The sequence below is a fragment of the Eschrichtius robustus genome, chromosome 13 (assembly GCF_028021215.1).
Source record: "Eschrichtius robustus isolate mEscRob2 chromosome 13, mEscRob2.pri, whole genome shotgun sequence".
Lineage (NCBI taxonomy): Eukaryota > Metazoa > Chordata > Mammalia > Artiodactyla > Eschrichtiidae > Eschrichtius > Eschrichtius robustus.
Window position 1 is genome coordinate 44,885,566 of NC_090836.1, and position 12,562 is coordinate 44,898,127.

A 12,562-nucleotide genomic window follows, 5' to 3' on the forward strand; every position below is an offset into this window, starting at 1 on the left:
TTTAAGATTAAGTTCCTTGAGCGTAGGAATCCTGTTTGCTACAACTTGACTACGCTAGGCTTGGGACGTTGTGAGAAAATAAAGTGCCTCTACCCATTCTCTCCCAATGGTAGTCACCGAGACTAACCAGCCTTTCCTTCCCTTCCGGGACGGAGGACCATAGAGACGTCTGGCGCAGCGAGGCCTCCCGGCGCAGCCATCGAGATGCACAGAGGATGGCTAGAGCGTTGCTCGCCCGGCCGGCTTCTGCTTCATAAGTCCTCCTTCCCAACATGGCGCAGTCGGTTAATATCAGCGAGCTGAGTCTGCCGCAGCTAGAAATGCTCAAGAACCAGCTGGACCAGGTGGGGATGGGCCCCAGAGACACCCCTTTGCCGCCTCACATCCCTCCCCACCACGGGTACTCCCTCGCCCCACTCCATTCCTCCCCAGCTGGGGAGGCTTCCCTTCCCAGGCGAAATCGCCACGCGGTCCCAGGACCCGCCCCTTCTCCGGCTGTGCCCCCTTCTCCCGCCAGCCCTCACACTGACCCTCATTCCCATCCTCTGTAGGAAGTGGAGTTCTTGTCCACGTCCATTGCCCAGCTCAAGGTGGTACAGACCAAGTATGTGGAAGCCAAGGACTGTCTGAACGTGCTGAACAAAAGCAACGAGGGTACGGGGTAGGCGTGTGAAGGCACCCTGGGGGATGTGGCGAGCCGGCTTCTCCTCTCTTCCCGCCTCCTAATTCAGTTTTCCTTACCTGAGACGAGAGAGCAGTCCATTATGTATTGTATACCGCTACAGGAGCCCTTTGCATGTTGCTTACCTAGAATTGAAATGTCCAGGACATTCTTCTGCTCCCATTGTCCCTATCTCCGTCCTTTGCATACAGTCTCTAGGTGCTGTACAGTGTTGAAACTCTCTTTAATGTCTAAACGTTGGAGCTGCCAATCTCCCCCACTTGTTTGTCTTAATTGCTTTCACAGGGAAAGAATTACTGGTTCCACTGACGAGTTCTGTATCCTTTCCGCAGGAACTGCTACCCTGCCCTCACCTTTTCTCCACACACCTAACCTGAAAAGAAGGACGGGAGGTTTTAATTACTCCAGAGTGCTCGGATGGTTCTGAGAATACTGTTATACACGCTTCCTAGCTCTGCTCTCCATCCTGGGGCCAACATCCAGCTAATGCTTTGTGAGCACCCAGGTGTATGTAGAATTGAGGTGTGATTATTTCCCTTTGCTGTTTGAGGATATAACCTAATAGGGAGATAAAACTGGTGGTTTACAGTTCTACTAATAACTTAGAAAACATAAGCAATAGAAGAACAGAGGATACAGAAACAAGGGGGTTGGTTCTGCTTATTAATCCTCAATTTCAGTTCAACTGTGGCTCTTATTCCTAAACTGTTGTTACTAAGAAACCTGGATTGTGTCTACCTGTTGAGTGTTTTACTTGAGTGAGCAAGTTATGACAATAAGGCATCTGTAAACTGTACCACAGAACTGACAGGCTGAAAGGTAAACACAGGAATAGCACCGTAGTAGGGATTGCTTAAATAATGAACATTAAATTCATCAGGAATTAGCTAATTCATGTTTGGGAGTGTTAAAGGGAAAACGAGGCTGCCTTTTCACTCAACTACTTAACAGCAACGGGAAAAAAATCACTCTAGTCTTTCTGGAAGGGCTAATGGGAAGAACTGTAAGAACTGCTTGGAAGGTGGCAGATGGGATGAGGGCAAGATCAGCATATGTGATTTTCTCCATAAGGAACCAACTTCCCTGTCTCTCTGCATTTGCAGTTCGTAGGCCTCCGGATTATTTGTTCCTTGAGCCTTATAGCTTTTTATTTTTTAATTTTAGTGGCTGCACCCCGAGGCTTGCCGGATCTTAGTTCCCCAACCAGGAATCAAACCCCGGCCCCATCAGTGAAAGTGCCAAGTCCTAATGACTGGACCGCCAGGGAATTCCCGCCTTATAGCTTTTTAGAAAGAAGGGTCTTAGGAGGTCAAACACACTAGCTGACAGCGAATCATGACTCATGCTGGGCTAGTTTTCCCTTAATCCTTGCTTCTCAGATGTATGTCCCTGGGAAGCTGCATGATGTGGAACATGTGCTCATCGATGTGGGAACTGGCTACTATGTAGAGAAGGTGAGTGGAAGGAAGCATATGGATGCCCCTCTGAGGGGGAGATCCAGAGTGCAGAATGGGGTCTCCTCTTAACCCCTCATTCACCTCTGACCTTGCAGACGGCTGAGGATGCTAAGGACTTCTTCAAGAGGAAGATAGACTTCCTCACCAAGCAAATGGAGAAAATCCAGCCAGCTCTGCAGGAGAAGCATGCCATGAAGCAGGGTAAGCTTGGCCTTGGGCACCTCTTTGAACCCTTTCTACAGCCATAATAACAAACAGGGATTGCACTGTGATCCATGGGGATGTCCCCTTTGCTGGATTAAAACCATGGTTTTCTCTTTGGTGTCTTGATGTGTTGTTCTTTAGATTCTGTGCATTACATATCCACTATTTATAGATTCCTGGGTTCGGTGCTTGAGAAATTTAGAGAAAGGCAATCATGTCTTTGTTTTTGTGTTTGAGTTCCTATTTATTGTGGATGGAATGAGGGAGAAGATGCATATAAATGAACACCCGGCAAAGAAATATAGCCCTAACTAGCTAACTGCTAGCAATTACAGCCCTGGCTGCACATTAGAATCACCCAGAGAGTTTAAAAAGAGAAACTGGGCCCACTCCAGACCAACTGCAGTTGACCCTTGAACAGTGTGCGGGTTAGGGGTGCCAACCCTTGGTGAAGTAGAAGAAAATCTGCATATAACTTTACAGTCTGCCCTCCATATCCTCGGTTCCGCATTGCACATTCAACCAATCGTGGATCATGTAGTACTGTAGAATTTACCATTGAAAAAAAAACCCCGAATAAGTGGACCTGCACAGTTCAAACCCCTGTTTTTCAAGGATCAACCGTAAGTCAATGGGGTGGGGGTGGCAGGGATTCCAGGGAACAATTTTTTTTAAAAAGCTCCCCAGGTGATTCTGTTACACAGTCAGGATTGAGAACCACTGTTCTAAAGGCAAACATCTTTTCCACGGTATCATTTTCTGGTTATATCTGACTCATTTGAATACTGTATTTTGTTCGTTTTTATATCCCAGTGGTTCTCATATTTACTGACACATTTTAGACTCTAAATTTGTGTTGTGTGTGCCCTCCACAGTGGATCACTGTGTTAAAAGTTTTATTAACTGTAGTTGGTTGTCTCCCTGTCACTTTTCCTTAACTCTGGCTTCTCCCCTTTAGCTCCTGACCAGGGTCTGACTCTTCTTTTTTCCCACAGCTGTCATGGAGATGATGAGCCAGAAAATTCAGCAGCTCACAGCCCTGGGAGCACCTCAGGCTACTGCCAAGGCCTGAGAGCTTGTTTCAGAAATCGGACAGAGGGCGCCTGCTTCAGGGGCCTGGGACTTTGTGGGCGTGGTTTCCTGCATTCCGGGAAGAGGAGGGTCTTGTGTTTAATGCTAATAAATCCGCCAGCTGGGCAGAGTGTTGGTCTTTTCTTGCGTTAGGCAAGGGACTGGTGATGAGATGGGAGGGCGGTGGTGAGAGGGTGTGCCCCTCCCGGAGCCTGATAAGCAGGGGTGATACAGTGCTCATCTTGGAGGCTCCACCCGGGGCCCTTCAAGGAGCGGGGGTCGAAATTCTGCGCCGGGCGGCGCGCCCTCCCTGCGCGGCCGGTTGTCGTGGAAACGGCCGGCAAGAGGAAGTGGGGGCTGCCCGGGCGCTTCCTCTTCCGGGTCGGCGCCCTGCCGCCCCACAGGGGAAGCTGCATGGGCCACCGCTTCCTGCGCGGTTCTCTATCTCTGCTGCTGCTGCTGCCGCCACCCCGCCGAAGCCCTCATCTCAAGCGCAGCCTGGAGTCCGTCCCACTCTCCAAACGACCCCGCAGCCACCTCATGGCCCCGCCCCGAATCGGGACGCATAACGGCACTTTCCACTGCGATGAGGCGCTGGCGTGCGCGTTGCTGCGCCTCCTGCCCGAGTACCAGGTACGGGCAGCGCAAACTGACCCGGGGGCTGCCGGCGAGTCTCCGGGGCAGATCGCGTCCCCCTAACGGGGTCCCGCCCGAGCACCCCTCCTCCCCTCCCCGGCTCCTTGGAAACCCAACATTAATCCCCTACCCGTGCGACCCCGGCAGCCTCTTCACCTCCTGTGTGCCCTGCAGGATGCAGAGATCGTGCGGACCCGGGACCCCGAGAAACTGGCTTCTTGTGACATCGTGGTAGACGTAGGTGGCGAGTATGACCCTCAGAGACACCGATATGACCATCACCAGAGGTGGGTTCCCACTACCATTTCTTTAACTTTCCTTGACTTCAACTCTTGTCAGTGCTCCAGTCCACTGCCGTGGTCCGCGTCAGCGAAGGGAACCGCCTCATCCTGGAAAGCAAACTCTTGAGCCCCGTGGGACTACCGTCTTCCGTGCTTCCAGCTCTCCACCTGCTCTGCACCCATCTAGCTGGCCTTGGGCCTCCCTTGGCCCGGGTCAGTCCCTGGGCCCCTTCCAACTCACCTCCTTATTTGGCTCAGTCAGGCTTTTCTCCCACCAGCCCCATCGTCACCCCAGTGAATACCCCAGCTGGGATTAATCCAGTCATGTGCCCTTGCTGCCCCACCTCAGACTGCTGGGCCCACATGATTGTGGTGGGTGGTGATAGTTCAGGTGTGTTGTCTTCCTTTGTCATTGACACTCTTCCACTGGGAAATCAGTCTTATCCGAGGGTAGCCCATTATCCACAGTACCATTCCAGTCCTTTTCCCCTCTTCTCAAGCCGCTGCCTCATCAAACTACCTTAGTGAGTGACCCTGTCTCTTCCCTTTAAAGGAAGTTGAGCTTTTCCTGCATGGACAGCCTCAGTTTCTCACTCCTGAACAGCTCCCTTCTTCCAACTCAGGAGACATTGTTTCCTTCTGCTTGCCCCTTTTCCAGTGTATCATTTTCTGCTCTGGGACTTCACATGGCAGGGTTTCTAGTTCTTGCCTACAGCAAGGAACTCTGCTTAAGCATCTCCCATCTTGAAAACAAAGGAGTGAAAAAAAACCCAAACTCTCCCCCATATACACCACACTGTATAAAGTGGTTATCTCTGACGGGTCATGAGGAGGTTTTATTTTGTTTTAAGTCTGTTTCTCTCCCTCTCTCTCTCCTTCCCTCGCTACTTCTCTCCATTTTTTTCTAAATACACGTATTACCTTCATAAATGATGCCAGGAGGGAATGCTCCCGGTATTTACAGCCTAATCTCTCACCCTCACTTCTCAGCCACTCTTCAAAAGAAGAACTGACCCTCGCTGCACATTCCATTCATCCATCCTTTCATTTATTCATTCATTCAGCCAGTTCTCTCCCAATCTCTCTACTGGAAATGCTTGTGGAAAGGGCACCAGTGACCTCAACACCAAGCTCAGGTTGCTGGTTGAGGGTCTCACCTTAACTGACCTCTTTGTGGCACTTGACATTATTTATTATTATTTTTATTTGTTATTATTGTTATTTTTTGGCTGCGTTGGGTCTTCGTTGCTGCACACGGGCTTTCTCTAGTTGCGGCAAGCGGGGGCTACTCTTCGTTGCGGTGTGTGGGCTTCTCATTGCGGTGGCTTCTCTTGTTGAGGAGCACGGGCTCTAGGCGCGTGGGCTTCAGTAGTTGTGCCTCGAAGGCTCTAGAGCGCAGGCTCAGTAGTTGTGGCGCACGGGCTTAGTTGCTCCGCGGCATGTGGGATCTTCCCAGACCACGGCTCGAACCCGTGTCTCTCGCATTGGCAGGCGGATTCTTAACCACTGCGCCACCAGGGAAGCCCGGCACTTGACGTTATTGACTACTTCCTTTTTCCTAATGATTTTATATATATTTATGTATGTATGTATGTATGTGTGTATTTGGCTGCGCCGGGTCTTAGTTGCAGCACTGGGGATCTTTTTTAGTTGCAGCATGTGGGATCTAGTTCCCTGACAAGGGATTGAACCCAGGCCCCCAGCGCTGGAAGTGTGGAGTCTTAGCCAGTGGACCTTAGCCAAGGAAGTCCCGATTTTATATACTTTTTTCTTTTTTTTTTTTTAAATTTATTTATTTATTTTTGGCTGGGTTGGGTCTTCGTTGCTGTGTGCAGGCTTTTCTCTAGTTGCGGCGAGTGGGGGCTACTCATAGTTGCAGTGCGTGGGCTTCTCATTGCGGTGGCTTCTCTTGTTGCAGAGCACGGGCTCTAGGCACGTGGGCTTCAGTAGTTGTAGCACACAGGCTCAGTAGTTGTGGCTCGCGGGCTCTAGAGCACAGGCTCAGTAGTTGTGGCTTACAGCCCTACTTGCTCTGCGGCATGTGGAATCTTCCCGGACCAGGGCTCGAACCGGTGTCCCCTGCATTGGCAGGAGGACTCTCAACCACTGCGCCACCAGGGAAGCCCGGCACTTGACATTATTCACTACTTCCTTTTTCCTTATGATTTTATATATTTATTTATGTATGTATGTATGTATGTATGTATTTGGCTGCACTGGGTCTTAGTTGCAGCATTGGGGATCTTTTTTTAGTTGCAGCATGTGAGATCTAGTTCCCTGACAAGGGATTGAATCCAGGCCCCCAGCACTGGGAGTGTGGAGTCTTAGCCGGTGGACCTTAGCCAAGGAAGTCCCGATTTTATATACTTTTTTAAAAAAATTATGCAGTGTTTGACACATAAAAGAATATATTTAACATTTCTGTAATATAAAACATAAAATGAATACCCATGGGGCTTCCCTCGTGGCACAGTGGTTAAGAATCTGCCTGCCAGTGCAGGGGACACGGGTTCGAGCCCTGCTCCGGGAAGATCGCACATGCCGCGGAGCAACTAAGCCCGTGCGCCACAACTACTGAGCCTGCGCTCTAGAGCCTTCAAGCCACAACTACTGAAGCCCACGCGCCTAGAGCCCGTGCTCTGCAACAAGAGAAGCCACCCAATGAGAAGCCCGCGCACCGCAACAAACAGTAGCCCCCACTCCGCAACAAACAGTAGCCCCTGCTCGCCGCAACTAGAGAAAAGCCCGTGTGCAGCAACAAAGACCCAATGCAGCCAAAAATAAAAATAAATAAATTAAAATTTAATAAAAAGAAAATGAACACCCATGAACTGATCTCCCTAAGCAATAGAACATTAATCATTAGAACCAAAAAATGAGCTCCCTAGGTGATTCTGACGGACTGGTATTTAGAAATTACAGCTGTAGTTTCTACTGCCCTAACAACTTTCATACCTTTTTTTGTGTCCTCTCTTGCACTGCTATTCAAAACCCTGCCTTCCTTACTCACCCGGACCACTGCAGGTAATCTCCTTGCATCGCTTCTCCATGCTGGCTGGCACAGTGCTCTTTCTGACACGCACTGCCCTGCTTACACTCTCTCAGTGGCTCCGCGTTACCTACAGATGAAGTCCAAACTCTGAAGTGTAGCATACAAGGCCTACCCTGGTCCAGCCCCTGCTTTCTCTCTTGCCACTCATTCCTCAAGCCAAGCTGCTTTCTTGCAGTTCCATGGAGGAATCTTTCTCTTAGCTGTTGTATATGTTGTTCCCTCTACCTGCAGTGCCTTTTCTCCTTCACCCTTTGTCTGTCTGGGAAACACCCACTAATTCATCTTTCAGAAATGACCTGAATGCTCTCCTCCTGAACCCTTTCCTCCGTCTTGCCTTTTCCTTGTTTATAACTAGCTAGAGCATTCCCTTGGTTGTTTGTGCGTGTGTGTCCACCTTAGGTGGATGAACTTGAAGGCAGGGACAAGTCTTAGTTTTTTCATCTCTAATGTCTACAACACAAAGCCTGGCATGTGGTAAGCATGTAGTTAACCATTGTCGAATGAATGCATGAATGGAGACTCCAAACTCAAGTCCATGTTGACCCCTGAGGACAAGCCAAAGCCTCCCCACCTGGGCTTTCTCCCAACTCCCATAGTATTCCCCAGCCGCCCCACCCCACTGTGCCTGCACATGCACACGACACTGCGGGTGAACCGGGACAGCTCTGCCTCAGCCCCACCTCCCTGTGCTCCTCAGGTCTTTCACGGAGACCATGAGCTCCCTGTCCCCTGGGAAGCCGTGGCAGACCAAGCTGAGCAGTGCGGGACTCATCTATCTGCACTTCGGGCACAAGCTGCTGGCCCAGTTGCTGGTTACTAGCGAAGAGGACAGCATGGTGGGCACCCTCTATGACAAGGTGGGGACTCGAGGACAGAGATGCCCCCCACATGCATCTCCACCAGGCGGGCCAGAGTGGCACTCAGGATTGGGCTCAGGTCGGGGTTCCTGACCCATGCTGGCCCACTGCTCTCTCCCTCAGTCCGGCCCATCTTCTCACAGGGGAATGGTTAGTCTCCTGCCTCCATCCTGGGGTGCTTGTGAGAAGTGGATGAGGTAGTGTATGGGGAAGGGCTTTGAAAACTATAAAGCATGACCTGACATACGTAAGTTGTTCAACAACTTGGTAATAGAGGAGGCTGCTTATGTTTGGAAGCATATGGCTGAGGTTCTGGCTGCCCCGAAGGTGGAGGGCAGCATATCTCAGGCACCACTGTATTCACTGGAGGCTCACTGAGTTGGGAAACTGGGAAGGGTTTGATTATGAAAACCTCTTCAGGTTCCACCAGCGCCCCCTGCAGGCAGCTCAGCAGGTGCCTGTGATTGGGGAAGGAACAGGGCTAGTGTCCCTGGTGTGCATGTTGGATCGATGATTCTGAGGACACCTACTTGACCCCACTAATGTGAAGTTCACAGCAAGTCAAACTGCAGGTGCAGTCCACTCTGTTTTTTGCAGATAGGCTGTTGAGTTCAGTTCTCTGATCCAAAACTGAAGAAATATGAATGGTAAATTGGAGCTTCTGGAATACTAAGGTTTTAGACTGCCTGGGTCAATTTTCCCTTCTACTGCTAAGGGGTTTCTAAGCAATTGAACTAAATTATGCCCAAGGTTTTTTTATTTTATTAATTTTTATTGAGGATAGTTGATGTACAGTATTATATGTTTCAGGTATAACTACATAGTGATTCACAATTTTTAAAGATTGTACTCCATTTATAATTATTATAAAATATTGGCTGTATTCCCTGTGCCATACAGTATATCCTTGTAGCTTATTTATTTTTTACATAGTAGTTTGTACCTCTTAACCCTGTCCGTATCTTGTCCCTCCTCCCTTCCCTCTCCCCACTGGTAGCCACTAATTTGTTCTCTATATCTGTGAGTCTGTTTCTTTTTTGTTATATTCACTAGTTTTTCTTTTTTAGATTCCACGTATAAGTGATATCATACGGTATTTGTCTTTCTCTTATTTCACTAAGCATAATACCCTCCAAGTCCATCCATGTTGTTGCAATTGGTAAAATTTCATTTTTTGTTTTATGGCTAAGTACTATTCTATTGTATACCACATCTTTATCCATTCATCCATCAATGGACACTTAGGTTCCTTCCATATCTTGGCTATTGTAAATAATGCTGCTGTGAACATTGGGGTGCATGTATCTTTTTGAATTAGTGTTTGTTTTTTTCGGATATATACCCAGGAGTAGAATTGCTGGGTCATATGGTAGTTCTATTTTTAACTTTTTGAGGGACCTCCATACTGCTTTCCACAGTGGTTGCACCAATTTACATTCCCACCAACAGTGCACAAATGTTCCCTTTTCTCCACATCCTCACCAACATTTGTTACTTGTGGTATTTTTGATGCTAGCCATTCTGACAGGTGTGGGGTGGTATCTCATTGTGGTTTTAATTTGCATTTCTCTGATAATTAGTGATGTTGATGGCCTGTTGGCCAACTGTAGGTCTTCTTTGGGAAAATATCTATTCAATTCTTCTGCCCATTTTTTAATTGGTTTTTTTTTTTTTTTGATGTTGAGTTATATGAGCTGTTTATATCTTTCAGTTATTAGAATTACACCCAGTTTTGTTGTTTTTTGTTTTGGCTGTGCTGCGCAGCTTGTGGGATATTAGTTCCCCAACCAGGGATTGAACCCAGGCCCTCGGCAGTGAAAGCATGTAGTCCTAACCACTGGACTGCCAGGGAATTCCCTTACACTCAAGTTGTAACTGTGCCTCAGGTTGGGGTCCAGACCTAGAGGTGCTGGAAGGAGTTTCTTTTCCAACTCTCCCTGAGAGTAGCACTTTTTCTACATACCACAGATGTGTTGCTATGTAGGCCTATTTTGTCGGGCAGTTTTGCATTAAACACTGATATCCCGTATCGTTTTCTGCCCCCAGATTCTTGAGGCATCATCCTACCATTTCTTTAGGCTCAGGAGATGCAGCAACTGCTGATGCCACATGGCACATCATGGGCTTCCCTGGGACCACATCCCAGCCCTGACGTCTAGTCCAGTACTCATCTTCTCCCACCTGATTGGTGTGCTTGGCCAGACCCTCTTGTACCTTTTTTTTTTTTTTGGCTGCGTTGGGTCTTTGTTGCTGCACGCAGGCTTTCTCTAGTTGCGGCGAGCGGGCTTCTCATTGTGGTGGCTTCTCTTGTTGTGAAGCACGGGCTCTAGGCACACGGGCTTCAGTAGTTGTGGCACGTGGGCTCAATAGTTGTGGCTCGTGGGCTCTAGAGCGCAGGCTCAGTAGTTGTGGATCGTGGGCTTAGTTGCTCCGCGGCGTGTGGGATCTTCCTGGACCAGGGCTTAAACCTTGTCCCCTGCACTGGCAGGCAGATTCTTAACCACTGCACCACCAGGAAAGCCCCCCCCCCCCTCCGCCGCCCCGTACCTCTTAACTGGATCAGTGAATAGCCTGCTCAGCCCACCTGGAGATTTACGCCCCCAGGCCATGAGGATCCACTCCCACAGAACCCCTCATGGAACTCTATAGACTTTTCCTTGTTCAGAAGGCAGCAGCCCCCTCCCCACACATGCTGGCCTTGGCTCAGGCTTTGAGTGGTACTAGAGTGAGCACTGGACTAGAAATGAGGTGATCTGAATTCCAGCCCCAGCACTGTATGCTCGCTGACCTTTAGCCAGCTGCTGAACTCCCCAGTTCCCCCCTTCCTCATCCAGTTAATGTTGGGAGATCCTTGCAGGGCTGTAGTAAAGATTAAAGACTGGGTATGCACAAACTTTGAGACCTATAAAGCTTTATGCAAATGGTAGGCGCCCTCCAGAGCACTTCTCCTATGCTGCCTTAGATGTACGAGAACTTCGTGGAAGAGGTGGATGCCGTGGACAATGGGATCTCTCAGTGGGAGGAGGGAGAGCCTCGGTACGCGCTGACCACTACGCTGAGCGCCCGGGTTGCTCGGCTTAATCCCACCTGGAACCAGCCCAACCAAGACACTGAGGTGAGGAGGACCGTGGGGAAGAGACCGTGAGGCATGTGAGAACCTCAGGGGAAAATGAGAGAGGCTGCCCCGTCAAGCCCTAGCAGAGTTAGCAGTTTGGGCCAGCACTGTGGTTCTAATTCCCATGTGACTCCCAGGCCGCGTTCAAGCGTGCAATGGACCTGGTTCGAGAGGAGTTCCTGCAGAGACTAGACTTCTACCAGCACAGCTGGCTGCCAGCCCGGGCCCTGGTGGAAGAGGCCCTGGCCCAGCGGTTCCAGGTACTGGCCTGGGAGGAGGCACTGTGGCTCAGGTTAGTGATTCCTGGCGGGCTGCTGGCCAACAGGGGCTCCCACTCCTACCCTAAACTTTCTATCCCTGCTCCACTTCCTTTTCAGGTGGACCCAAGTGGGGAGATGATAGAACTGGTGAAGGGTGGATGCCCCTGGAAGGAGCACCTCTACCACCTGGAATCGGGGCTGTCCTCCCCAGGGACCATCGCCTTTGTTATCTACATGGACCAGGCTGGACAGTGGCGGGTACAGTGTGTGCCTAAGGAGCCCCATTCATTCCAGAGCAGGTGAGGCCCTAGGGGACCGCCCTGCAGCCCTTCAGGCCTGTTTCAACCCTATCAGAGGAGGAGGCCACTAACGTAGGCTTCTGCTCCCCCTCTCCCAGTTCCTCAAGGCCTCCGTTTGCTCCCACCAACTCCCTCTTTCTGCTTACTCATAGGCTGCCCCTGCCAGAGCCATGGCGGGGTCTTCGGGATGAGGCCCTGGACCAGATCAGTGGGATTCCTGGCTGTGTCTTTGTCCACGCCAGTGGCTTCATTGGTGGGCACCATACCCGAGAGGGTGCCCTGAGCATGGCCCGTGCCACCTTGGCCCAACGCCCAGCACCTATGCCTCCCACAAATTCCCTAGTCCAATAAAATCTCTTCTGTCTCATACTGACAAAGTATTGCTCCATTACTGCCCTGCATCATTCTGGGAACTTGCTGAAACTTGGGAAAAGTGGAACATCTATTATGTGCCAGAGCCTGTGCTAGGTATTTTCTCAGCTTTGCTTTCCAAATCATTTGAAAATTATCCAGTTTCTAAGGGTAAATAACTTGACCAAATTCACAAGAAATGACTAAAAAGTGAAAGAGCCAAGATCTTAACCCAAAGTCCATTACTTTTTCTTCTTCAGTATACCCCAATGCTGGGTAAAGATAAGAGTCTCATAA

The 12,562-nt window shown here is 49.8% G+C and overlaps 2 protein-coding genes across 2 annotated transcripts; both read left to right on the top strand.

Annotated features, from left to right (window-relative positions):
- Nucleotides 1-197: 197 nt before the first annotated feature.
- Nucleotides 198-3,544, top strand: PFDN5 (prefoldin subunit 5). The gene is made up of 6 exons (XM_068559777.1): nt 198-344; nt 552-654; nt 968-999; nt 2,062-2,136; nt 2,235-2,340; nt 3,339-3,544. Exons 1-6 carry the CDS (start codon nt 273-275, stop codon nt 3,413-3,415), a joined length of 465 nt encoding a protein of 154 aa, XP_068415878.1. The 5' UTR covers nt 198-272; the 3' UTR covers nt 3,416-3,544.
- Nucleotides 3,545-3,555: 11 nt separating this feature from the next.
- MYG1 (MYG1 exonuclease) lies at nt 3,556-12,291 on the top strand. The gene is made up of 7 exons (XM_068559776.1): nt 3,556-4,047; nt 4,225-4,337; nt 8,081-8,240; nt 11,203-11,355; nt 11,493-11,615; nt 11,733-11,914; nt 12,067-12,291. Exons 1-7 carry the CDS (start codon nt 3,829-3,831, stop codon nt 12,263-12,265), a joined length of 1,149 nt encoding a protein of 382 aa, XP_068415877.1. The 5' UTR covers nt 3,556-3,828; the 3' UTR covers nt 12,266-12,291.
- Nucleotides 12,292-12,562: the final 271 nt, after the last annotated feature.